Below are 27,562 nucleotides of genomic sequence, written 5' to 3' on the forward strand. Positions count from 1 at the left end.
TCTCCCACCCCCCCGACTCCCGCCCTCCATTGGTGGGCTCAGAGTGGGCTAGGAGAGGCGAGGACTCTCCGCCTCTCTCCGGATTGACTCCCTCCCCCCCCCAACCAGCCCACCCCCTCTGGGAGAGAGGGGGGGCTCCCTCCCTCCCTCCCTCCCCTGCCTGCCTGCCTGCCTCTGAAGGTTGAGCTCCTTCTGGTAGAACAAGTCTCTCTTGCCACGTCAGGGGAGGGGGGTCATTAATAACCAATTAGGAAGGTCACCGGAGCGCATATATAGCCGCGCCGTCGCTCTGCCCAAGAGGAATCTGCCAGTTGCCGGGAGCCAGGCTTGGGGGGCTTCTTTGGGGGCTCCTTCCCTCCTCCTCCTCCTCCTCCACCTCCTGGGCAGCCCCTTCGAGGGAGCCGGCCAGGAGCTCTCCGCCCCGCGCCCGCCAGGATCTCGTCCCCTCCGCCGATGATGGGCTCGGTGCTGCCCGCGGAAGCCCTGGTGCTCAAGAGCGGCCTCAAGCCGCCCAGCCTCTCCCTGGCCGAGGTCATCACGTCGGACATCCTGCACAGTTTCCTCTACGGCCGCTGGAGGAACGTGCTGGGCGAGCAGCTCTTCGAGGAGAAGGCCGGCGCGGGCGGCGGCAGCCACGGCAACCCCAAAACTGCCTTCACGGCCGAGGTGCTGGCGCAGTCCTTCTCGGGAGGTGAGTCCCGCGGGGGCGGGGAGGGCTGTGTGTGTGTGTGTGTGTGTGTGTGTGTGTGTGCGCCCGGGCTGTGTCCTCGGAAAGGGTCCCGCCTCGCAGTGCGTGGGCCACGATCCAGCCCCAGGGACACTCTTGGAAATCCTTGTGGGGTCGCCAAGCAGGTGTTCAAAGCGCTCCCCTTGGCATGGCTGCGGCGGCGGCGGGGGCTTCTAATTTGGGCTGAAAAGCCGTGCTTGCTTTGGGCCGGATCGCGCCCCTGGCAGGTGCGTTTCTAGAGCAGATCCTCTCTCCCTTCTCTCCTCTCGATCTATCGCACTTTGGCCACGTGTATGTGTGTCTACAGGGGGGACGGGTTTGTTGCGTGTGTGCCGCCGGTGTGAACACACCTGCCTGGCGGCATAGACCTGGGCGCTGGGCGCGTGTGCTTGTGGAAGGGACGCATCATCAGGGACGGTAACCTAAGGATGCCAGGCAGCCACCAGCCAATCTTGGGGGCTGAGCATTCCGTAGGAAAGTTGCGAGCGATTTAAAGCACCCTCTCTCTCGACCACAAGACCAGGAGAGTTGGTCTTGGGGGAGCAAGCATGACGAGCTAAGCAGGGTCTGCCCTGGTTGCATCTGAATGGGAGACTTGATGTGCGAGCACTGGAAGGTATTCCCCTCCGGGGATGGAGCCGCTCTGGGAAGAGCAGAAGGTCCCAAGTTCCCTCCCTGGCAGCATCTCCAAAAAAGGGCTGAGAGAGATTCCTGCCTGCAACCTTGGAGAAGCCACTGCCAGTCTGTGAAAGCAATATTGAGCTGGGTGGCCCAATGGTCTGTCTCAGTATATGGCAGCATCCTATGTTCCTCTCTCTCTCTCTCTCTCTCTCTCTCTCTCTCTCTCTCAGCAAAGGAGGAGAGAAGCCTTCCCCGCTTTTCCCCACGCACCAGGGATTTCAGGACTGGAAGGTGCTTTGCAGGCTCCAACTCCAACGACCCTGAAGCCACTGCACGCCTCCCTGCCTTCCAAAAAAGCACCCACCCACCCCCAACTTAGGATGCTGCTTAGAAGCAAAGCCCGCTCCTCCACACACGCCCAGACACGCACCCTGAGCCGGTGTGCATTTGAGCTGGGAGCCTTACAGCCCAAGGCCCCAGATGTCTCACCCTGAGAGCACCAATCCCCCAGCCCCTTAAAGCCCTCCTCTCCAAAAGCCCAGAGAGAGAGACACATAAAGAAGCCCGCTTGCCCTTGCGAAAACTCCAAAGAAGAAGACTCAGGTCCCAAGATTTATTTATTTATTTATTTATTTATTTATTATTTTATTGTATTACATTTCTATCCCGCTCTTCCTCCCACGAGCTCAGCGGGGTGTACATGCGTATTTTCATCCTGTGCCCATCACCCTGGGATCAGGTCTCATGGCCTCACCATCGTGGAAGCCACTCTGAATTTAACCAGACTTCTCGCCTCTTTTTCTCTGCTTCAGGGGGTGCTTGTTGGAGCTGGAAGGACCCCTTTGCCCATGTCCCGACTGCCTCCCCACCAAGTTTTTATCCTTTAAAAATAAGGAGAAACCCCCCCTTTCCATCCTGACTTTCCCACTCACTTCTTTCCCCCATTTTTTAGTCCACGCTGATCCTTTTCCTGTTGGAGCTCTTCAAGCCGGGCGGGCATTTTAAAGTCCTATTAGGCGTGTAATAGCAGTTGACTGATAAAGGAGGGGGTTTAAATTCATTTAGTTAACTTGGGCCTGACCTGAGAAAAGAAGTTCCCACTTAAACCGAGAACTTAAAAAGAGCAAGTGGGGGGGGGGGAGGAGAGAGAGAGAAAGTGGCGCAAAGGGCTGAGCGCTGCGGGGGTGGGGGGGAGGTTTTCTTTTCTTTAAAATGTCTCAAATTCTTATTCCTCATTCATCAATCCAGGGACAATCTATTTTCTCTGTCCTTGGCATCTCTCTGGCTCCCCGGCTCGCCCTCCGCACTCTCTCTCTCTCTCTCTTCTCCCCCCCCCACCACCAATATTTCTGTTCCTTTCTTAATTTGCCATGAAAACTCCATTCTGTTGCCTTTCAGAGGATGTCAACCAGCTAATCTCCCCCATTTTGTCTGGAGAAATTCCTCGGCCTTTTAGAACAAGTTTCTTTGGCCATGGAGGCCCCTGTGAACGGCAACAGCATTCTTCGGAGGCTAATGAATTTAGAATTAGCCATTTTCTTTCCAAGTGACTTGAATGAATGAGGATCACTTTAAACAGCGTGACAAATTGCTTTATGGACTGCAATGGACACCATTTAACCCCCTTTTCTCAGCCCCAGACCTCTCTGTGCTCGGCGCTCTCGGCTTTTCCCAGGTCCTTCCTCGAGAGAAGGGAGCTTGTTAAAGATTCCTGTTCCCCCCCCCCCCGACACACACAGCCCTACAGGGTCTCCTACAGGAGAAGAAGGTGCTCCCACCTGAAGAGGTGGGAAACGGCTGGCAAAAGAGTCACTTGAGGATGCCCCAGGGCAGGGGCGTGTTACTGAAAAGATCCGGGACCCCTTTGGATAATTAAACACAACTGTACACCCCTAAGAATAATTACATGTTTTTAAAAAACCCCAACTCTTAATACAATTATGCAGCATCTATGAAGGTAGAAGCAGCAGAGGGCTGGATGAGGCCATGCTCTGTACAGGTGCCTCAAGTGCTGGATTTCCTTCCAGGGAGAGGCCATGGAGGAGGCTTATGAAATGCTGGGCTCTGGGGATTCATTGGGGCCCCTGCCCCATGGTCCATCCCAGGGCTGTGCATAAGTCTGTCGGGGAAAGAGTGCATCCGACGTGAGAACTATGAACCAGAGCTGATCTCCCAGATGGGGACCACCCTGGGGAAATGAGGGGAGACACATACGCCCCACGGAGCTCTGCTTTCCTAGCTGTGCACAAGGCCTGGAGAGCCGTGGGGTGCGTGGGGGGGGGGGCAGCCGCCGCCATCCCAAAGTTGCCTCCCAGGCCAGCAAGCCCCATAACAGCCGGGGCCCACTGCACCCTCTAGCCCTCTGGCAACCGAGAGGCCGGCCAGCATCTCTGGGAAGGCTCACAATCTGTCGTTTTGGGTGTTGGGGAGTGGCCTGGATGGGGATAGAGCCAACTCGTGTGGCTGCTGTCCACAGTCCTTGCGTGTCCCCAGAGGGCAATTCGACTCCGATTAACCATGGAAGGGCAAGTGAGAGGAGAGCTGGTCTGGTGGTCGCAAGCATGACTTGTCCCCATAGCTAAGCAGGGTCTGCCCTGGTTGCATATGAAAGGGAGACTAGAAGTGTGAGCACTGCAAGATATTCCCCTCAGGGGATGGAGCCGCTCTGGGAAGAGCAGAAGGTTTCAAGTTCCCTCCCTGGCTTCTCCAAGATAGGGCTGAGAGAGATTCCTGCCTGCAACCCTGGAGAAGGTAAAAAAAATAAACCCACTTTTTGCATTGGTTTTTAGGCATGTTACTGCACAACTCACAGTATTCCACCCCTTCTTAATCCTGCGGTAAAGCCTCCTTCCTAGGAAAGCTCCTTGAGAGGGTAAATGCACAGCACAGAGTGGCTGCTAAGTATGGTGTGTACCTGTGTGTTTGTGCAGGAACATGTGTGGGGTATCAGGCAAGGGTGGCCTGCTGTGATATTCACTAATGTGGTGTGTGTGTGTGTGTGTGTGTGTGTGTGTGTGTGTGTGGTTGTATAGGCATGGTGAGTGAAGTACCTGGCATTCTTTTGAGCCGAACTTGACATATTTTTTTTGGATCTAGGAGCCAGCCCAAAAATTTGGAAGCCAGACAACAGGCATTTGACAAAAATACTGGATCTAGTGACGGGCATTTTAGGGAGGGGGGAGTTCACTTATCCCTTAGAACAGGAACATAGGAAGCTGCCTTATACTGAGTCAGACCATTGGTCCATCTTGCTCAGGATTGTCTACACAGACTGGTAGCGGCTTCTCCAGGGTTGCAGGCAGCATTCTCTTTCAGTTCTTGGAGATGCTGCCAGGGAGAGGACTTGGAACCTCCTGCATGCAAGCAGGCAGGTGGTCTTCCTGGAACAGCCTCATCCACATCTTACAGTGCTCACAGATGTAATCTCACATTCAAATGCAAAGCAGGGTGGATCCTGCTTAGCAAAGGGGACAATTCATACTTCCTACCACAAGACCATCTCTCCTCTCTCAGAGCAGGACAATTCAAGGTTCTATTCAATAACTCTACCTCTAAATATCCTCGTCTAGGCACCATGGTTACATTTGTACATACCTGGGATTTATCAAAAAGCCCTGCTTTGGAGTATGGTGTATGGATCTCCAGAGGGGTGCATAAGACGGGCCCTACTGCTGGTTCCCTCCTAGCCAGCCCTCATTTTTCAAGTGGTCACCAGGGGCATCTGGGGAGACCACAAGGAGGGCATCCAGGCAGTAGCCCCCTTACCACCATCCCCCATTCTGAGCAACTGGTATTCAGAGGCAAATCTTTATCAGACTGATGGTTATGGTCCTTTGGCTAAAGAATAATCTATATTTGTTCAGTGAGATGCAGCAGAGAGGTGTACTGTCTCTAAATGGTTTGTAGCTATCTATATATTTATTTCTCCTAGGCGTACCCGTCGTTAATCCCATGGGTGGCAGCTCTCGTGAGAGTTTGCGAGCATCTGCCGGTTAGGATTAGCAACGGGGATGGGGGGGGGGTAGGGATGTTGGCTGGGCCGGCCAGCGGGAACAGGAGACAGCAGTGGGCAACCCGGCCACCAGGAGGAGAAGGTGGCAGTGGGCCGATTCGGCCTGGCCAGCAGGGGTTGGGCAGCCGCTACTGGCAGTGGGCGGGTGAGAAGCGGGCACTGGGAGAGGAAGCTGGCCAGCCGGACAGAAAACATGGTGGGGGGAGAAGCCCGCCAGAAAGCCGGGCGTGCCGGGGGTGGGTGGGAGCAGGGGTGGGTGGTCCAGCTGGAGGTGTAGAAGTTCTGCGCCCGGCCCAGCTAGTTGATAGTTATTTGTGGGGAGCGAAAGTGTGCCGTATGTTCTTGTATTGTATCCATCCGCATGGATGAGGGGAGCAGATGGAAGAAGCTGCTGCTACTGGTGCTGCTTCTTTACTCTTGCCGGGCAAGCAGAAGGTCCTAGGCTCAGCCCGAGGGCAGTTCCAGATAGGGCTGCCCAGACCCTGGTTTCCTTAGCCCGAAACCCTGTGAAGCCTCTGCCCATCAGTTTAGAGGGTACAGAGCGAACCAGATCAGTGTAGGGAGGGAAGCTGGCCTTGTTTTAGTGAGCATGAAGAGTCCCCCTTGCTAAGCAGGGGTTGCCTTAGTTTGCCTTTGGATGGGTGACCACATGTGAGTTCTGTGAGATATTCCCCTTCGGGGAGCAGGCCGTCATCCACTTGCCTGACCGGCAGAAGGGCCCGATTCAATCTGAGGCAGCCTCTCCAGGGAGGGCTGGGAGAGATTTCTGCCGAAAGCTTTGGAGAGCCCAGGGATGTAGCTATAACTGAGCAGATGGGTTCAAAGAACCCGAGCCCCAGGAGGGGCCACCAGGCAGAGGGGTGAACATGCCCCCCCCCGCCCTAGCTACGCCCTTGGTAAAGCCACTGCCGGGTCCGTGCAGACAATACTGAGCAAGGTGGACCCACGGTTGATAAAAGGCAACTTCCTCTGCTCCTATCTGCAGTACAAGACTGCTTTGAGTAGGAGGGATTGTCACTCAGTGGTAGAGGGCAGACTCTGCTTGTGGGGAGTCCCACATCCAGCCCTCCAGATCAGGCAGGGAAAGAAAACCCTTACCCTGGACAGCCACTGCCGGTCAGTGTGGGTAATGCTGAGCTAGACAGACCTCATCATGACTCAGTAAACGGCAGTTCCATATGTCCATCTAGGTTCTAAAGCAGTGTTTCTCGATGTTTTTGGAGTCATGGACACACATTATTCAAGTGCCATTTCCTGGACCAGCAGTTAGTAAGGAGATAGCCCCACCTCACCCCCACCCCCAGGCACCCCCCCAAAAACCAATTTCAGGCAGCTCTCTGGAGATCATTTCCAGGCAACCCTCGCTGCTGGATAATGTTCATTTCGAAGAAGTGAAATGAATGTTATCCAGCAGCAAGGGCTTTCTGGAAATAATAAAATAATAATAAATAATAATCCAAAAATGGCTCAAGGTGGTTTACAAAGAGAAATAATAAATAAGTAAGATGGATCCCTGTCTCCAAAGGGCTCACAATCTAAAAAGAAACATAAGACAGACACGAGCAACGGCCACTGGAGGGATGCTGTGCTGGGGGTGGATAGGGCCAGTTACTCTCCCCCTGCTAAAAAAAAGAGAGAGAGAGAGAGAGAAGAATCACCACGTTAAAAGGTGCCTCTTTACCAAGTTTGCAGGGGAAATGAGCTCCAGAGAACTTCTAATGGCCCCCACCAGCCCAAAATTGGGGTTTTTTTTGGGGGGGCGGGGTAATTTGTGTTAGTGATGCCTCACGGACCAGTACACAAAGCCTTGCAGACTGGCGCTGGTCCACGGACCAGTGGTTGAGAAACACTGTTCTAAAGAGTGTGTGTGTGTGTGTGTGTGTGTGTGTGTGTGAGAGAGAGAGAGAGAGAGAGAGAGAGAGAGAGAGAGAGAGAGAGAGAGAGAGAGGATTATGTAAGTGTAATCATGTTTGTGGTATGTATATCTTTTGGAAGAGTCTTGTGTCTGTTTGTCAGCCTGTCAGCCTTTCTTTTTAGTTTAGAAAGAACTGGGTAAGAAGGGACATGATAGAGGTGTATGAACGAATGCACAGAGAGGTATTTCTCTCTCTCTCATAATGGTAGAGCCCTGGGTCAGCCGCTGAAGCGAAATGCTGGGAGGTTCAGGACAGACAAAAGGAAGGACTTCTTTACACATAAGGTGTGGAATCCACTATAGAATCCACGCTAGCATTCACGGCCACTGGATGTGGTGAGGGCCACCTTTGGAGAGGGTTTTAAAAGAGGATGAAAGGTAAAGGGTGCCGTCGAGTTGGTGTCGACTCCTGGCACCCACAGAGCCCTGTGGTTGTCTTTGGTAGAATACAGGAGGGGTGGACCATGGCCTCTTCAATGCAACGAGTATGAGATCCATGATGCCTTTCAGCATCTTCCTGGCTGCTGCCCGATCTAGGTGTTTCCCATAGTCTGGGAAACACACCAGCGGGTGTGCCACGACTGTTCCTGAGGTTCCCCTGGTGTTTTTTTTTAGACTGTGAGCCCTTTGGGGACAGAGAAGTGTTTTCAGGCTCTCTGGTGACACACACAGTTGGGGAAGCGTCCCTGCTAAATGGGCAAAGATGCACGTTTTGAAGTGGTGGCTTTCTTACCTTTAGCAGGGGAAGAGCAACTGACCCTATCCAGCCCAGCAGAACATCCCTCCCAGTGGCCGCTGCTGGCACTTCTTTTGGCTTTCTTTTGCGATGGTGAGCCATCTTCTTAGTTTCATGAGTATCACACCCATCCTGCGGCAGTTTCAGCCTTCATTGGTTACCGGTCCGCTTCTGGGCTAGATTCAAGGTGCTGGTCTTGATCTTTAAAGCTCTACACAGCTTGGGGCCAGAGTATCCGTCAGACCGCATTCGCCCATATGAATCTGCCCGGGCCCTCCACTCATCGTCTCAGGCCCCGCTCATGGCCCCGCCACTAACAGAGATCCAACTGGTGGAGACTAGAGACAGGGCCTTTTCGGTTGTGGCCCCTCGGCATTGGAACGCCCTCCCTGAAGAGCTTCGCTATGCTCTCTCCCTCAGTGGTTTTTTTTTTTTTTTTTTTAAACAGCTTAAAACACACCTCTAAGGAGGCTTTCTAATGCTCCATTTCTGGTTATATCTGGTAGGTTCTTTAGCTTTTTATAATTCCCAGTTTTTAGATTTTTAAAATAACTTTGAATTTGCACCTAACAATGAGTGTGGTTTTTAACCGGACGTTTTAACTTGTTTGCTCAGTTTGGTTAATTCTATTCCTTTTATTGTGTCTTGTATCTATTTTATTATTGTGAGTAGTGCACTGGAGGGGCAGGGAATAAACATTTTAAACAAACAAACAAACAAACAAAGAAGTCCTTCTGCTCAGAATATTTTTTGAATTGAAAATAGTAATAAATGTTCTGCTCTCGACTCACACTCCCAGTCAGAGCCACAGAAACATAATGCAGGTCGTCTTGGAGCAAAGCATCGGTTCGGGGTGCTCTTCCTACAGCTTCTCCTCCCCACCCATTATGGTTCGGAGATAACCAGGGCCGGCCCGTCCACTAGGCAGATCTAGGTGGTCGCCTAAGGCACCAGTTCTTGGAGGGGGGTGCCCAAACAGTGCCAAAATATAGCACTGTTTATTATTCTCCCCCCCCTTTTGCATTGAACCCCTGAAGTACTACAAGGCAGGGGCGTAACTATCATAGGGCAAGGGGAGACAGTTGTCTGGGGGCCCACAGCCTTGGGGGGGCCCTCAGAGGCAAGTCACATGACCGACTCCCCCAGCCGTGGACCCGCCCAGGCTTCCTTCAGTTGTATTCATCCTCCGAAACGGACGTGGATGTTAAGACCTGGAGCGACCAGAACAGCAGGTCTTTCTCTAGGACCATTAAAGGACTTGCATCGTCCACAATTTACAAAACCTTTTAAAAGATAATTTAGGGTGATGTTTTATTGTGGCACACACATGTGTGTGTGTGTGTGTATAATTTTACTCTGCTTTTTGTGACCACGATTCAGCCTCATTTAAGATTTCTTTACTTCATGAGCTGAGCTTCGGGGGGGGGGGCATTTTAAAATCTTGTCTCTGGGCCCACTCCCACCTTGCTACGCCCCTGCTACAAGGTGGTGGGGAAACATAAGATGCCATCCTGCACCCTGCTCCAAAAAGGGCCCGCACATTCGGCACTCCCAAATCCACAGCCTTCTTTGCTTCGAGACGGGACCTTTGCTCATGGCACCAATAAACAGCTAGCCTCATGAACAGCCCTCCCTCTCTGGAAGATGAATTGTCTGCCTCAGCATTCATTTTCACAAGAAGAAATGGTCTCAGGGTGGGTTTCCAAATTCACAGCTGCTTCTTTTCGCCTCCGCAGTGTTAGAGTTTTGCCCCCACAATAGACCGGGGGGCTCTCTCCCACTGCATCTTCAAAGCGGCACGGGGCGATTCCTTTTGCTGCTCATCTATGCTGGCTGGTCATCATCCAACCCAGCAAAGGAGCCGCCTTGCCGCTCAAGTGAAAGCTGCAGGTCTCGGCAGGGTGGGTGGGAAAGTTGAACTTCGCCTATGGCGCCCCAAACCCTAGATGCTTTATCATGCCCCCCCTCTGTCTCCCCCCCCCCCGCCTTCTCTCTCATAGAGGTCCAGAAGTTATCCAGTTTGGTGCTGCCTTCGGAAGTCATCATCGCTCAGAGCTCCATTCCAGGAGAAGGGCTGGGCATCTTCTCCAAAACCTGGATCAAAGCGGGCACCGAGATGGGACCTTTCACAGGCAGGATCATCTCGCCAGAGCACGTGGATCTTTGCAAAAACAACAACCTGATGTGGGAGGTAAACCAGGAGGCGGAAGTGGGGTGGGCAGCCGGTGGTACGGTATTGCGCATGAACGGCCCCCTTTGCTAAGTAGGCTCTCCCCTGGTTTGCATTTGGAAGGGTGTCTGCTGTAAGATATTCCTCTTAGGGGATGGGGCCACCACTTGGTGGAAGAGCATCTGATTGCATGCAAAAGGTCCCAGGTTCAACCCCTGGCAGCATCTCCAGGTAGGGGTGGGAAAGACCCCTGCCCGAAACCTTGGAGAGCTGCTGCCAGTCAGTGTAGACAATCCTGAGCTAGATGGACCAAGGGTCTGACTCAGCAGAAGGCAGCTTCTTAGGTTCCTATGTACACGTGGAAGCAAAAAGTCACTCCAGCAAGGGGACAGATCCATTACCCTCCGGAGAGAACCTGGCACCCCCAAATGCTTCACCTCCAGCCAGTGTGAAGCTCCATCCCTTTCTCTCTGGGCATATCCACACTGCAGACTTAAACCTGGTTTAGCAGGCATTGTTTTCCTGCTAGAAAACCTGGGAACTGTAATTCTGTAAGGCTGGCAGCGGATATCCCAAAGAGAACTCTTTGTATCTTCAGACTACACTGCCTAGTGAGATTCCTTGGTTGGGGGTTCAAGGAGGCATCACCATGGACTTCTATATGGGCACTGTGATATTAGCAGGTTTATTTCCAATCCCATCCCAATAATTCCAAGCATGGAATTGGCCTTTTTCACAGCTGCCATGCACTGAGTCGACACTTTCAACGAGCTGTCCACCACGACCCCAAGATCCCTCTCCCGGTCAGTCACCAACAGCTCAGACCCCATCAGCGTATATGTGAAGATGGGTAATTTTTGTCCCAATATGCATCACTTTACACTTGAACCGCATCTGCCATTTTGTCACCCATTCCCACACCTGGGAGAGATCCTTTTGGAGCTTCTCACAATCTGTTTTGGATTTCACTACCCTAAATGGTTTAGTAAGACCACCTACTGGTGCAGCGGGGAAATGACTTGACTAGCCAGGCAGAAGTTTCCAGTTCGAATCCCCGCTGGTATGTTTCCCAGACTAAGGGAAACACCTATATCGGGCAGCAGCGATATAGGAAGATGCTGAAAGGCCTCCTCATCTCATACTGTGAGGGAGGAGGCAATGGTCAACCCCTCCTGTATTCTACCAAAGGCAACCACAGGGCTCAGTGGTCACCAGGAGTTGACACCGACTCAACGGCACACTTTATCTTTAAATAGTTCATCTGCAGATTTGGCCACTTCACTGCTTACCAGAACTTCTAAACCATTTTTAAATGGGATGAGGAGAGGCTTTCAGCTTGGAAGAGGGCTTGTCCTATACCTGTAACTCCCAACTTTTATCAGATCAACATATAATTTTTGGAGGGTTTTCCATTCCTTAGTAATGCAAAGTTTAGCTGCCTGTAATAAAAAGACCAAATGCCTCCCCCTTGCCTCTCCCCAAAGACGCTCCAACCTGCTCTGCACCTTTCTCAATGCAAGGATGAGATTGATTGATTGATTGATTGATTGATTGATTTGATTTATATACTGCCCTTCCGAAATGGCTCAGGGCGGTTTACAATTAAAACAGAAAACATTAAAAACAATTAAAACAGAGATACAAATATAAATACCAATTTAAAACAACTTAAAAAACAATTAAACTATCCAAACAATTAAAACCCTGAAAACCAGGTATTAAAACAATTAAAACTGATTAAAAACCCTGAAAGGCCAGGCCAAACAGATAGGTTTTAAGGGCTCTCTTGAAGGACAGTAAAGAGTCCAGATTACGAATTTCCTCCGGGAGTGCATTCCACAGCCCGGGAGCAGCCACAGAGAAGGCCCGCCTCTGAGTCGCCACCAAACGAACCGGTGGTAACTGGAGACAGACCTCCTCAGATGACCTTAACGTGCTGGTGGGGATTGTGCAGAAGAAGGCGCTCTCTAAGATAACTCGGACCTAAGCCGTTCAGGGCTTTAAAGGGAATAACCAGCACCTTGTATTTTGCCCAGAAACATATCGACAACCAGAGTAACTGTTTCAGACAGGCATCATATGGTCTCTCCGGGTTGCCCCAGTCTGGCTGCCGCATTTTGAACTAACTGAAGTTTCCGGACTACGTACAAAGGCAGCCCCACGTAGAGCACATTGCAATAGTCAAGCTGGGAGGTTACCAGCTGATGCACCACTGTTTTGAGGTTCTGTTGGTGACGGGGATAGTCCATGGACCAAGATCTCCTGTTTCCTCCCAGGTCTTCAATGAAGATGGCACCGTCCGCTATTTCATTGACGCCAGTCAAGAGGACCACCGAAGCTGGATGACATACATCAAGTGTGCAAGGAACGAGCAAGAACAGAATCTGGAGGTGGCCCAGATTGGCAACAGCATCTTCTATAAGGCCATTGAGGTACGGAAGTTGGGGAAGGGGAGGGGAGAAAGTGGGGGGCCGGTGGATATTTTATTATGTATGTAATTAAGTTATATACCGCCGGACTCCAAAGGCTCTAGGAGGTTCACACAAATGAATACAATAAAACAAAACAGCTATTAAAACAATAATGTCAAACCATTTTAAAAATCCAACTATTACTCAAAGCCAGGCTAAAAAAAATTCATCTTAAGGGCTCTTTTAAAGTCCGGGAATGGCGCAGCGGGGAAATGACTTGATTAGCAAGCCGGAGGTGGCCGGTTCGAATCCCCGCTGGTATGTTTCGTAGACTATGGGAAACACCTCTATCGGGCAGCAGTGATATAGGAAGGTGCTGAAAGGCATCATCTCCTACTGCGTGGGAGGAGGCAATGGTCAACCCCTCCTGGATTCTACCCATGGCTACTACAGGGCTCTGTGGGCGCCAGGAGTCGACACTGACTCGGTTACCTTTACAGATGTCTCTAGGGAGCACATTCCACAGCCCAGGAGCGATTACAGAGAAGGCCAACTCCCGAGTTGCCGCCAGACGAGCTGGTGGCATCTAGAGATGGGCCTTAATGTGTGATGGGGATCCTTCAGGAGAAGATGCTTTCCCAAATAACTCAGATATGAAAGCAGAGCAAGGAACTTGCCATTCACGTGAGTTTGAGTTCTCCAGGCCTTTTCCCTTGCAATTAAAATAAATTATTATTAATAAAATATTTATATTTGTTGAATATTTATACTCAACAAAACACGTTCTCAAAGCCATTTCCAAAGCGCCTTTGAAGGTGGTGGTGGTGAGTTCATCATCATCAATTTTTATTACAGCCATTGGCCAGCAGAAATAGAAATAGCAAACATATCCAATACAACAATACTAAAACACAATAAAACAAAATAAAGAAATTCATTAAAAAAAATCAGGCGCCGAATTCTTTAAATGATCTGATTTGAGAATAATCTGATTTTGTGGCGTAAAGCAGTCAGACGCCACATGTTAAGATGCAGGAAGGTGATCTCTACCAGTTACCAGTTTCAGCCATATACTGGATTTATGCAGAGACGTAAGTTTTGGGCGGTATAAAAATATGTCAAAATAAAATAAAATAAAATAAATAATATTATTATTTGTTTGTTTGTTTATTTACACAGTCAGACAGGTGTTATTGACTGGTTTGTTTATCCAGACATCAGGTCCTTGGGAAGGACTTGATGTCTGGATAAACAAACCAGTCGATAACACCTGTCTGACTGTGTAAATAAATAAATAAATAAATAATAATAATAATAATAATAATAATAATAATATGACATAACTAATGGCTCTCGTAACTCCTGAAAGGCATTACACCCCCAAAAGTCCATCAGATTGGACATCTTGGAATTATATCCACTCTTCCCAAGCAGATACTTTCATCCATGTGTTTTATGATAGAATTACTGCCCCCAAGAAGGGCTTGGGGGTGGTGGTGGCTGCCACCCCCTAAATACCCCTGGGATACAGTCAAGAAAAGAAAAGTAGGAAAGCTGGACAACTTCCTATTCCCAGGGAAGAGGAAATTCCCAAACAGAATCTCATCCTTGCATTGGGAGAGGTGCAGAACGAGTTGGAGCATCTTTGGGGAGAGGCAAGGGGGAGGCATTGGGGTCCCCATCCTCTTTTGCTGCTCTGTAGATATGGAAAGAACAGGGCAGGAACTAGTAGCCTGAAGTCTGGAGAGGTGCAGAAGATTGGAAGCTAAACCTCAGTGGTGCTGTACTGTATGAGTGGGAGGTAACGGAGAGCCAGTGAGTGTGGTGTAGTGGTTAGAGCAGGGGGTTCTCGTGGTTCCCCCGATTTTATCCAAATGTCCCCTATTTACTGGTTTGCCAGCAGATATGTGAAGCTGATTGACTGACTGATTGAGGAGGGAACGATTTTAATCAAGGAAGAAAGACCCATGTACAAGAAGCACACCCAATAGCTTTGGATAGCTTTGCTTATTTTACCGCAGCAGATTAACCTGCAGACAAGGCAAGCCACTTTCCCATTTCAAACCAGCTTGCCTCTTCTGCTGATTGACTGAATCATCAGTAAAGATTCTGGCTGCTCATCCACTCTCCGGCGGCCCCAGATCCATGCCTATCGATGCCCGGGATTGCTGCCTAAAGCATTGGCTGACCAGTCTACCAATTTAAAGCAATTAGAGCTTGCAACCTGAAAAATCTTAAAAATCTAGAGCACGCCAGCAGCGCCCACTCGGCATGCCGCCTCCTTTCAACACAGCCTACGCGGTTCCATCGCCGAGGAGTTCTAAGTACTGTTATTATGTGGTATCTCTCCTATCTCAGGCTTCGCCTCCTAATGGGAAAATAACAGTTAAGATTTTAGCAAGAGCTACTTGCGAGGTGGGGTGAGGGGATGTTTATTTCCCTGCAGAAGGCTCTGGATGCTCTTTGATGATATTTTTCTATTTACCTTTAAAAAGAAAATGACATTGTACGACAAAGTGGAGTGAGAACAACACAGCGAGGGAAAGAGGACAATTTTGCTTCAAGAAAACACACTCACAATGGATGCACACTCACTCACAAACACACACCCATTAAGCCTTTGGGTTAACCCCTTAGTGCTTACTTGCTACCGAAAGGAAGCTACACACACACACACACACACACACACACACACACACACACACACAGAGCTTCTGTTGTCTTCATCACTCTCTGAATTGAGATGGGAAGCACCTTGGGGCAGAGAGCTAAGAATCTAAATGTATCTTCTTCTTCTTCTTCTAACTGATAGGAATTGCTATCCCATTTCTCTCCACAAACAGCCTCAAAGTGACTTGAAGCAATCTATGACATGCAAAATGCCCCCAAAGCAATATAGGACTGGGAAAGACCTCTACCTGAAACCTTGGAGAGATGCTGCCAGTCAGTGTAGATAATACTGAGCTCCACTGGGCAGCCTGTGTTTGCTGCACATGGTCACCCAATGGTAAATCCCCTTTGATTCATGCAAGCATCATCTGGATGTCAACCAATCTTGGGAAAACTTATTATTATTTTTTTAGCTGTTTACTTCTGGATGTTGAAAGGTTTTAACAAACAAAATATATACAACAGGGTAGAAACCAAGACAAATAAAACATTAAGCTGAATGCTTGATCCTTGATCCTCCTCTCCAGAGAGGAGAGCTGGTCTTGTGGTAGCAAGCATGACTTGTCCCCATAGCTAATGCATTCAAACCATGCATTCAAATGGGGGTGGGGGGAAGCATGAAAATAAAAATGATCCCGACACACACACACACACACACACACACACACACACACACACACACAGAGTTACTCACAACATGAGACAGCTGTTTGCAGTGGTTTTAGCCCCGGCATCTCCCGAGAGCACTGAATTCCTGAGTTAGTCTTCGCAGGGGCGTAGCAAGTTTGGAGTGGGCCCAGAGACAAGATTTTAAAGTCCCTTCCCCCCCACTGAAGCTCAGCATGTGGCACAATAGAACATCATCCTAAATTATTTTTTTAAAGGTTTTGTAAATTGTGGACGATGCAAGTCATTTAATGGTCCTAGAGAAAGACATGCTGTTCTGGTCGCTCCAGGTCTTAACACCCACATCAATTTGGGAGGATGAATACAATGGAAGGAAGCCTGGGCGGGTGCGCGGCTGGGGGAGTCAGTCATGTGACTTGCCTCGGGGGGGCAAGGCAGTGGGCCCCCAGACAACTGTCTCCCCTGGCCCTATGATAGTTACGCCCCTGAGTCTTCGTCAGCAAGCTGCCTTCTCTCCGCCTCCCCGCCTCCCCTCGACAATCATTCCAGGCTACCTTCCAGGTAGAAATCACAATAAGAATGTTAAACAAAGATGGTGTGAGATCTGGAGCAAAGTCCTATGCTTGGCCCAAAGAAGAAAAGACTCTGGGGGAAGAAGAGAGCCGTCCAGGAATAACTGCAGGGCTGTCACAGAAGAGGGGAGCAGATTTAGGCTGGACATCCGGGCGAAGCGTGTCTTGACTGTAAGACCTGTTGCACGGTGGAACAGCTGGCCTCACTCAGGGGTGGACTCTCCTTCCCTGGAGGCTGGGCAGCTCTCAGTCAAGGATGCTATAGCCCAGGGATTCTCAACGTGTGGGTCCCCAGATGTAATGGACTTCAACTCCCATAATTCCCAACCAAAGGCCACTGGGGGTAGGGATTATGGGAGTTGAAGTCCAAGAACATCTGGGGACCCACATCGTTGAGAATCCCTGCTATAGCCATTGCCTGCACTGGGTAGGAGGCTGGAGTAGAAGACCTTCAAGAACCCTTCCAACTCTAAAATCCCATTCTATTATTCCAGTGCATCGGAAGCTCTCAGAGGGGCCACCTTGCTGGTTTCAGCACATGGCAACATTTCTGTCCAATTTCCTCCCCCACTTGCATCGAGCACTCAGTGTCAAGAGTGGTGTAGTGGTTAGAGGGCTGGACTAGGACCGGGGAGACCCCATTTCAAATCCCCATTCAGCCATGAAACTAGCTGGGTGACTCTGGGCCAGTCACTTCTCTCCCAGCCTAGCCTACTTCACAGGGTTGTTGTGAGGAGGAACTCAAGTCTGTAGGACACCGCTCTGGGCTCCTTGGAGGAAGCGCGGGATATTAAAAATGTGTGTGGTTTTTTTAAGGTGGGTTAAAGGAGAGTTCTGCTGACTGGGAGGAAAAGGGCAATTAACCCCCCAAACTCTGCCCCTCTTCTCTCTCTGCAGATGATCCCTCCAGACCAAGAGCTGTTAGTCTGGTATGGAAATTCCCACAACACTTTCCTGGGGATTCCTGGCGTGGTGGGCCTCGAAGAGGAGCAGAAGAAGAACAAGCATGGTGAGCGAAGCAAAAGCAGCAAATGGGTCTGCCGAGAAAGCAACACCCACGGGGGCAATAAAGTCATGCTTTGGCGAAGGCCCGTCTGTCTCCACAGGGCAGTAGGCCAGCTTTCGAGGGGCACAGAGTTGAGTGTGTTCATTTCTCTGTGGCATGAACATCCCACCTTCCTTTAGTGGTGGAACTCAAGGCACTGGGGCCTCTTGGTTCTCGCCAGCTCTGTCTAAACCCAGACCCAGCCGCAGCAACCACCCCAAAGGGTAGGGCTGTGCATGACACCCCCAAATGGTAATTATTTGCAATGTGTCTCCGTGCAGGGGGTAGGATGCATCGAATCGCGCCAACGTGTTGGATCGGTTCGATGCATCAGGGCGGGGGTGGGTGGGGTTACCTGTAATGTAGAACCAGCTTCTTTCCCCCTCCCAGAGTTAAACCGGGAGTCCAGGCAGGGAGGGAAGCACTTGGAAATGCCACCTTTTTGCACTGGGTACCACCTCGCAATGCTCCAGGGAAGGAAGCAATATCGTGACATTACTGGGAGATAAATTTATTTCACTTATTTATTTATTTAAGAGAGCCAGCGTGGTGTAGTGGCTAGAGTGCTGGACTAGGATCAGGGAGGCCCGGGTTCCAATCCCGCTTCAGCTATGAAACTCGCTGGGTGACTCTGGGCCAGTCACTTCTCTCTCAACCTAGCCTACTTCACAGGGTTGTCGTGAGGAGAGACTTAAGTCTGCAGGACATCGCTCTGGGCTCCTTGGAGGAAGAGCGGGATAGAAAATGTAAAAATAAAATAAAATAAAATAAAATAAAATAAATAAATAAATAAATAAATAAATAAATCATGTATGTCTATACCGCCCAAAACTTGCGTCTCTGGGCGGTTTACCACCAGATAAAAACAAAAGTAAGACATTAGTTAAAGATAGAAACAAGAAATTTAAAAACACGACACTGAATATTTATTTATTTACTTACTTACTTATTTAAACGCATTTGGTTGTTATTTACGTGGTTACTTAACGTAAATGGTTGCTCCCTATAATTACGGGGAGTGACCCTTTCCCCCCACCCCCACCTCAGTCATGCCCCAGGAAAGGATGCAATGTCACGACTCTGCTTCCTTTCCCGCAGAAACGTAGCGACATGAGGGGCAGCCCGTGGACTATCATCTTTTGGTGGTTCCTGCTGCCACTCCTGCTGCCACTCTCCACTCCTGCCACTGCCTCTCCACTCCTGCCACTGCCACTCCTGCTGCCACTCTCCACTCCTGCCACTGCCACTGCCACCACTGCTGTCTTCTGTCCTCCAGCCCCTGCCCACCACCCTTTACAGCCCCCACCAGCCTGCCTCCCTCCCCACCCCTGCCTCGGCACCACCTCGGCTCTTTGCCAGCACCAACAAGGATGGAGGGAGAGAGGTGGGCGGGCGGGCAGCTACAGGGGCAGGCAACGCCAGCACCCCCAAGACTCGCCCCATTGCACGGCCCATGTTCACAGCATACAGTTGCTCCACTGTAGATCCGCTTCTGCTTCCCTGGGGCATTGTGGAGTGAGACCCAGTCCAAAAAGGTGGCATTGGAAAGTGCCCAGAAGGTAGCCCATCTGCCATGGTCAGAGGGAAAGGAGCCGGTTCTCCGATACGGGTCGCCCACCCCGATGCAGCTTGATTCAATGCAATACGATACTGTGTTGTCTCTGATGAAACCTTTTTTATCAGATAAATTCTTCATTGGTATTGGATCCGGTGGGGAAAAAAATCTCTGATCAGGCTTGCATCCTATCGCATCCCAATATCAGCCTGATGCATCGGGCCAAGGAGGCTCTCCAGGCATCATCCGGGCAAACACCTTTTTTTGAAAATTTTCAGTGGTTTTAAATGTTTAAATCTCATTGTTCTGTGAACAAAATAACAACAACTACTGCACAACGGTGTGCCTATGTTTTTGCTGTGCTTCCAGGTGCAGTTAGTAAACAGCTATAAATGCGATGCCATTAACAAATAAAGAGCATCCTCACACCCAAAGTCAATTATTCAAAAGTTAAACTGAGAGAAGTACAATTGGCAACCACCCCCACTTTCCGTTTTTGGAATGGGGTCATGCAAGGAGTTTTAAATACAGAATTATTTCATCTCCTGTTGCTTTATTTTGTTAATGTGTAATAAAAGAAACCTGGTGCTGTTATACGATCCAAACTAATAAATATGAATAACATTGTGTATTTCATGAACAACATACCTATAGAATTTGGGCATGATCCGTCCCCCCCTGTAGGCGCATCTGCTCCGGGCGCAAGGAGCTTGCAAGGTAGGGCTCTGGGGAGGGGAGGATTGGCTTGATGGGTGTTCATGAGGTGGACATTGGCCTCCTGTTGCAAATAGTGGGCCCATGTAGTGCGCATGCGCTGTGAGAAACAGTGTGGTGTAGTGGCTGGAGTGTCAGACCAGGCATGGGGAGAACCAGTCCAAATTTCCACTTAGCTGAAAAGTTTATTATTAATTATTACTATTATTATTATTTACAATTTTTATCCCACTCTTCCTCCAAGGAGCTCAGAGCGGTGTACTACATACTTAAGTTTCTCCTCACAACAACCCTGTGAAGTAGGTTAGGCTGAGAGCAAAGTGACTGGCCCTGAGTCACTCAGCGAGTTTCATGGCTGAACGGGGATTTGAACTCAGGTCTTCCGGGTCCTAGTCCAGCACTCTACAACTGGGGAGTTCCGAGTTCAAATCCCCATTTAACCATGACATTCACTGGGTGACTGTGGGCCAGTCACTTCTCTTTCAGCCTAACCTGCCTCACAAGGTTATGTTTTGTTTTGTTTTTAAATATTTATTGTCACTTTCTGATACAAAGAAAATTGTGGAAGCTATAATCTTCAATTATAGCTCAATTACATAAACCAATAAAATGACAAAAGAAACCTCAAACCCACCCACCTACCCCACAAGACATGAAGTACTATATATTGTAATAATGAGAAGGAAAAGTTCAGTCACCGTGGCAATAATACTGAGTTCAGCAGCAGTATGAAGCAAGTCCACGTCATGAGAGACATATAGCCAAAAAGGCTGCCATCTAGAATAAAAATGTGTGCCAACCTGGTAAGGTTTATGTTTTAAATCTGAGGATATTTTATTTTGTCTCATTAAGTCCCAGATTTTGGGAAACCATGAACAGATTGGAATATGACCTTTCTTTCCCCAGTACTTACAGATGACAATTTTTGCAGATATAGTGAGCAAAGGAAACAGCCTCTCTGTCCTCCTGTAGACAACATAATTGGAAGCGAGTCAAGGAAGACGTTGGCTGTGGCCAAGGGGGTCTGAAAAGAGAAGAAAGTGTTATTATGGGGTTATTCCTTTTCTCAACCCGAAAAGGAAAGGCTGTGCCATCGAGTCAGTGTCAACTGCAGGCAACCACAGAGCCCTGAGGTTGTCTTTGGTAGAATACAGGAGGGATTGACCATTGCCTCCTCCCGCGCAGTATGAGAGGATGCCTTTCAGCATCTTCCTGTATCGCTGCTGCCCGAATTTTTGTTTAAAAAAGACAAGACGACCAGGGGTGGAAGAAAGGGCCATTCCAGAAGATTGGAGACAGCTTGGGGGGAAATTGCTGATAGTTGGGCTGGGAGGGATATGCCATCTGGTCATTATCTTAAAGACATGTGTTTTTTTTTAATGTTCAAAAAGAAGAGGAAGTAAGGGAGTATGAGGGCCAGATGTTCTTCCACGCATCTTCAGAAACAGGAGCACCAAAGTCACCTCACAAGATTGTTGTGAGGAAAAACAATCACGTCCACCAGTCTGGGCTCCTTGGAGGAAGGACCAGGATATACATGTAAATAAATAAAATAAAAATAGAAGAAGAAGAAGATAAGAAGAGCCCAGATGGATCGGGCCCAAGGAGGCCCATCTAGTCCAGCTTCCTGTTTCCCACAGTGACCCACCAGATGCCTCTGGGAAGCCGCACAACCAGGAGATTTAGGCATGCCCTCTCTCCTGCTGTTGTTGCTCCCTGCAACTGGGACTGAGAGGCCTCTTGCCTCAGAGGCTGGAGGTGGCCCACAGCCACCAAACTAGTAGCCATTGATAGAGGTGCACCTAGGTAATTTTGGAGCCTGGACGTAAAGGCTTGTAAACCACCCAGAGAACTTGCGTTTGGGGTGGTATTAAAATGTGCTAAACAAACAAAATAAAAGGCCTTTGGAGCTCCCCCCTCCTGCTAGCTGCCCCCACTGTAAATTAAGCACTTCCCTACACACACACACACACAGTATTTTTAACATGTGGGTTCTTGAGGGCACAAACAGCAGCTGAACCTACAAGAATGTAAGAATAGAAATTTTTATGCAAATATGCATTCGCAGAAACCTTTCGACATGCCACTTAACCTTTTCCCATCATGCACATTTTCTTTCCCCACTCCTTCTTCCGTCTCTAAAGCTGGCACGGGTCCCAATCCCACTCAGCTGCCTGGCGCAGTGCAGGCCGGCAGCGTGGCAGGGCGGCCACACCACCCAGGACAGACTCAAGACCAGGATTTGGGGGGCCCCAGGGGGTCTGGAGGCCCTGGACTTGGACCCCGGGAGTCCAGGGGTAAGAACGCCCCCTCTGGCCATTGATAGACCTGTCCTTTGAGGGAGGGCAGGATAGAAATGTTAACATCATGATGCACACAAGGAACGGAGGGAAGAGGCTCTCTTGCAGGGATGGATCATGCCCAACATAATTTTATGTCTCACTAGCCAAAGGCCCAATGATGGGGAGTGTTTTTTAGTTTTATGTGTCACCTTTCCCGCCCTCTGTGCTTAGGTTAGCATCCCTCCTATCTCTTTCTTTCTCTGTGCCAGGAGAAGTTCTCTTCTCCACCACCACCACCACCTCCTCCTCCTCTTCCATCCCTCCTTTTCCTTCTACAGGCTGCCTCCCTGCTTCTCCTCTTCCTTCTCTCCAGGCCTCTGTATCTTCCAGAGGTTCCTCACCATTCCTTCTTCCATTCTTCTTGCTTTCCTTCCACTCCCTCTTTCCCCCCAGTCCTTCCCGTACCTCCTTTGCCCACCCACCCCTCTCCCTCTCCCCTCCTCCTCTCTTTCCCCACATTTCTGTTTCGCCTTCATCCACCCCCCACTTTCTCTTCCTCCAGCTGTTTCCCCTGCTGCTTAAACACAGGACATTCACCATTCAAACCTCCCCAGAGCTCTTGCTCTATCAAAAACTAGAGGGCAATTCACACAGTGGACATTAGGGGGGGCGCCTCCTACCTCGATTCGGGAGCATTCGGATCGGGCACACTCTGATTTTCGATCGTGTGAGAGTTCAGGGCAAAATTGGAGCCGGGAGATTGATCATGAGATTGACCAAGATTGATCATGAGATTGACCAAGATTGATCATGAGATTGATCAAGATTGATCATGAGACTGACCAAGATTGATCATGAGATTGACCAAGATTGATCATGAGCTAAGCCCCAGCTGGGAAGGAGGATGGGCATGCCCCACCCAGGGTCCCTCCCCAGCTTCGGAACAAGGTAGGCAGGGAACCCTCCCCAGCTGGGGCTTGACTGATGATCAGCTTCCACACCTCTGAGCTTGTTTTCCTCTAACACATGATCAAAACACCAGGAATCCCTTGGCTCCCGGATTAGGGTAGAAGGCTTCTCCTACCCAAACGTTGATCGTGTGGACTGACCACTGGCACTTCATACAAGGGTGATTAAAAGGAATTCAAATTCCGAGGTGCTGATTTTTGGTTGTGGGGTGAAGTATATGTCAGGTCCGAGCTATCTAAGCCCCTAAATGGCCTGGAAAGTGAGGGTGAGCCTGGGTTTGGAGTATGAACCGCCAACCCATGGCATGCACAACTGGAAATTATATACTGTCTTTACCTGAACCCATGACGAGGTTTCTTCCCAGTTTTTTTGGTATTAGAACCAATATCAAACCCAGAGCCCCGTTCCTTTTGAGCGAATGCAGGCATCACTTGTATTTAACCTCTGCATTTTAAGGGGGTCACCTGAAGGTCAGATTCAGGTAAATACGGTATGTTAAGGCGATTGCGACAACTGCAATCGCGGAGGGTGAAACCAGAGGTGGTGGCGATCCGTGGAAGTGACGCTCCCCTTTTTCCTCCTTCTGTGCCCCCCAGAGGACTTCCACGTGGCCGAAGCCGGCGCCAGCACCACCGGGCGCATGCGCTGCGTCATCTGCCACCGCGGCTTCAACTCCCGCAGCAACCTCCGCTCCCACATGCGCATCCACACCCTGGACAAGCCGTTCGTCTGCCGCTTCTGCAACCGCCGCTTCAGCCAGTCCTCCACGCTGCGCAACCATGTGCGCCTGCACACCGGCGAGCGCCCCTACAAGTGCCAGGTCTGCCAAAGTGCCTACTCCCAGCTGGCCGGCCTGCGGGCCCATCAGAAGAGCGCCCGGCACCGGCCCCCCAACGGCGCCCTGCAGTCCCACTCGCCCGCCTTGCCGGTGCCGCACCCCACGTCTCTGGCCCACCACATCCCCACCATGGTGCTGTGAGGACGGCGGGCTGGCGATGAGACTGCAGACTGGGTGGCCACCAGCCCACGGGTGTCCGGGGACAGGGAACGGGGACGCAGGCGACCGCTCTTTGCGATGGGAGCAAAAATGGCACCTCTGGGTAAGGCCAGGCCGGCCGACACCTCCACACCCTGCTCGTGAGGTTCCCAGGGGGTCTCTAGCCAGAAATAGGGTGCTGAGTTAGACGAACCTCGGGCCCGATCCAGCAGGGCGGTTCTTGTGGACAGCAAAGGGGAGTCGAGGAGCAGGCCGGGCTGGGGAGGGGGGAGACATCTCCACCATGCTCCTCGGAGGTCTCCACAGATTGGCCCGACTGCGTGGTTGGGTGGCAAGGGGGGAGTCTTTCCCAGGTTCTGACCAGGGTCCTTCCCATGCAGCCTAGGGGCGCCCCCATCCCTCTTTGGAGTGTCTTATGGCAGGGAGCCTTTAGGGCTGAAGAGTCCTAGGGAAAGAGCTCAAAGGATGAGCGCAAAGAAGCCAGCCCAAAGGAAGGAGAGGAGTGCTGGTCTGGGGGTAGCAAGCGTGACTTGCCCCTTTCGCTAAGCAGGGTCTGCCCTGGTTGCATATGGAAGGGAGACTAGAAGTGTGAGCACTGGAAGAGATTCCCCTCCAGGGGAGGGAGCCGCTCTGGGAAGAGCAGAAGGTGCCAAGGTCCCTCCCTGGCATCTTCACGATAGGGCCGAGAGAGACTCCTGCCTGCAACCTTGGAGAAGCCGCTGCCAGCCTGTGAAGACAATACTGAGCTAGATAGACCGACTCCGTATATGGCAGCTCCCTATGTTTCTAAAACACACCCCTTTGGGCCTGTATAATGAGCGAGCAGAGCAGTGGGGCGAGCGAGGGCAGACCCCGACTCTGCAGTGCCGCCTTTCTGTATCTTCCTCGCCTCTTCCTGGTCGCCTCTCGTATCGTGGGATGTGATGTCACTGCCTGGGGTGAGTGCCGCTTCGCCCTCCCCTCCCCTCACTGGCTGCTGGCATTGCATTATGATGCATTGTGTTGGGAGTAGAGCGGCCACCACTCAGTGGGAGGGCACACGACTGGCATGTTGAAGGCCCCAGGTTCAACCCCTGAGATCTCCAGTGAGGTATTCTGTTACGAGAAGTCAAGGACATGCAAACCTATACCCACTTTACCTGAGAGCAAGCCCCTGAGAATTCAATGGGACTTCCTTCTGAGTAGGTCTGCTCCAAACATCCAGATGGGTGAATGGAACCCATTAAGTGGCTGCCCTTTTATACTAACTGGAAATAGGTTCAGGGGCTGCAACCCTGCCCGTCCCAGCAGCACTGCACCACGATTCCTAAGCTCCTGAGCCTCTGCCAGTCAGAGCAGATGGGCCAATCGGCTGACTCGTGCCAAGGCAGTATGCACCTAGGTTATCGGGCTGGCCCATAGCTCAGGGGTCGTGCACACCTGGTTTGCCCGCAGAAGGTCCTAGGCGCAACCCCCAGCATCTCCAGCTAAAGAATCCAGGGGAGGTGATGAGGAAATCTCCTTCCCAAAACGATGGTGAGTCACTGGCAGCGTTGAGCTAGAGATGAACCAATGGCCTGATTCAGGATGAGGCAGCTTTGGCTGTGTTCGTCCAGACGTTAGTGACTGGGGAGAGGAGAGAAAAGGGTGTCGGCCGGCAGCAGTTTTTGTGTCTCTTAGAGCATCTCGTTCCGGGGTTCGGAAACTGGGGTCCAGGTGGGCTTGTGGTCGAGAGCATGAATTGTCCTCTTTGCTAAGCAGGATTCACCTTGGTTTACATCTCGATTGGTTTATTATTACTATTACTTCAATTTCTATACCGCCCTTCCAAAAATAGCTCAGGGCAGTTTACACAGAGAAAAAATAAATAAATAAATAAATAAATAAATAAATAAATAAATAAATAAGATGGCTCCCTGTCCTCAAAGGGCTCACAATCTAAAAAGAAACACAGGATAGACACCAGCAACCGTCACTGGAGGGATGCTGTGCTGGGGGCGGAGAGGGCCAGTTACTCTCCCCCTGCTAAAGAAAGAGAATCACCACAGTCAAAGGTGCCGCTTTGCCCAGTTAGCAGGGGTTTGCATCTACATGTGCTGCTGTAAGATATTCCCCAGGCAGGGTGGGGCCATAGCTCGTTACAGAACATGTTTGCATCCAGAAGGTCCCAGGTTCGATCCCTGGCAGCATCTCCCGGTAGGGCTGGGAAAGACTCCTGCCTGAAACCTTGGAGCGCCGCTGCCAGCCAGTGTTGACGATACTGAGGTTTGCTGACCCAAAAACGGAGGCTCTGCTTGTGTGCTGCTAAAGGGGTCGGTTCTCTCCAGCCCACCCCACAACGATCATGCCAACAAGCCTTCTGTGTTGTACAAATGTATTCCACGGAGGTATGAAGCTTATCTTCCAAAAGACAATTCACCACCTGCAACGGTCCCCGATAAGACTTTATTAAAGTGTTACCTCCATACAGTTGTGATTACCAGGGACAAAGAAACGTGACTGTCCTCATCCCCCAAATGCAGGCCACGTTGCTCCTGAGAGGCCCACCCCGAAGGAAAAGGTTCTTTTGTAAAATACAATTTTTTAAAAAATGCCTATGATGATGATGCTAATAATATCTGTTCCTATTGTAAGGATAAGATGAATAGAGTTGTCACAAACGGTGTCTTCTTTCCAGGAAATGATTGTCACTTTAACCCTGTACATAAATCATGTAAAACGCTATTTACAAAACTTTGATATTATATACTATTTGACTGCATTATGTACACAGCTGTATATATCTTTGTACCTCTCTTTCGCTCTTGTATTCTAAATTTAAAAAACAAAAAATCCAGGCAAAAATATGAAAACACTTTAAAGCTGCCTGAAGATACAATAAAAGAATTCCTATTCCCCAGGGAAGCTGAAAGACACTGTATCAAAAATATGAATTCATGCCTTTCCATCTACGTGTACAACAACACTTTTCTAAACACTGTGTTCAATGGGACTTGCTTTCAAACTTGTCTTATTTACTACGTGTTGGGACACTGCTAGGTACTTAAAAAGATCTGGGCCCAGAACCCCCCCAGCTTTGATAATTAAATTCAATCTTACCTGGCCCCAGGAATAAGTCTGTAGGGGAACCCTGAAGTGGAACCAATCGCTGGGGGTCAACACGGTGAGCTCCATGTTGGGGCATCCCCGGGTCTGGCATGGAGGACCCCATTGGCCGGGGAAAGACTTAGACAGCAAAATGTTCACCTGGAAGGTCATGGGGAGAAGTTGTCTCCCTATCAACAGATGGAGATGGATCGGGAGTTGGATCGGGATGGCATTGGATCGAAGGATTGGGAGTGGCTCTTGTGAGATCTCAAGGCAAAATAAGAACAGGAGAACAGCCCTGCTGGATCAGGCCCAAGGAAGCCCATCTAGTCCAGCATCCTGTTTCACACAGTGGCCCACCAGATGCTGCTGGAAGCCCACAGGCAAGAGGTGAGGGCATGCCCTCTCTCCTGCTGTTACTCCTCTCCAACTGGTATTCAGAGGCGTCCTGCCTCCGAGGCTAGAGGTGGCCT

At 50.3% G+C, this 27,562-nt stretch overlaps 1 protein-coding gene across 2 annotated transcripts; it reads left to right on the forward strand.

Moving 5' to 3' along the window:
- The first annotated feature begins 318 nt into the window (after positions 1-318).
- PRDM12 (PR/SET domain 12) lies at positions 319-26,969 on the forward strand. 2 transcript variants are annotated; one of them, XM_053281776.1, is made up of 6 exons: positions 319-691; positions 10,012-10,202; positions 12,458-12,613; positions 17,359-17,470; positions 19,716-19,778; positions 23,623-26,969. In XM_053281776.1, the coding sequence occupies exons 1-6, from the start codon at positions 454-456 to the stop codon at positions 24,003-24,005; spliced, it is 1,143 nt and encodes a 380-aa protein (XP_053137751.1). In that variant the 5' UTR covers positions 319-453; the 3' UTR covers positions 24,006-26,969. The 2 variants fall into 2 exon arrangements, with proteins under 2 accessions (XP_053137751.1, XP_053137752.1); XM_053281777.1 differs by lacking the exon at positions 19,716-19,778.
- Positions 26,970-27,562: the final 593 nt, after the last annotated feature.

This window comes from Hemicordylus capensis, chromosome 17 (assembly GCF_027244095.1).
Source record: "Hemicordylus capensis ecotype Gifberg chromosome 17, rHemCap1.1.pri, whole genome shotgun sequence".
NCBI lineage: Eukaryota > Metazoa > Chordata > Lepidosauria > Squamata > Cordylidae > Hemicordylus > Hemicordylus capensis.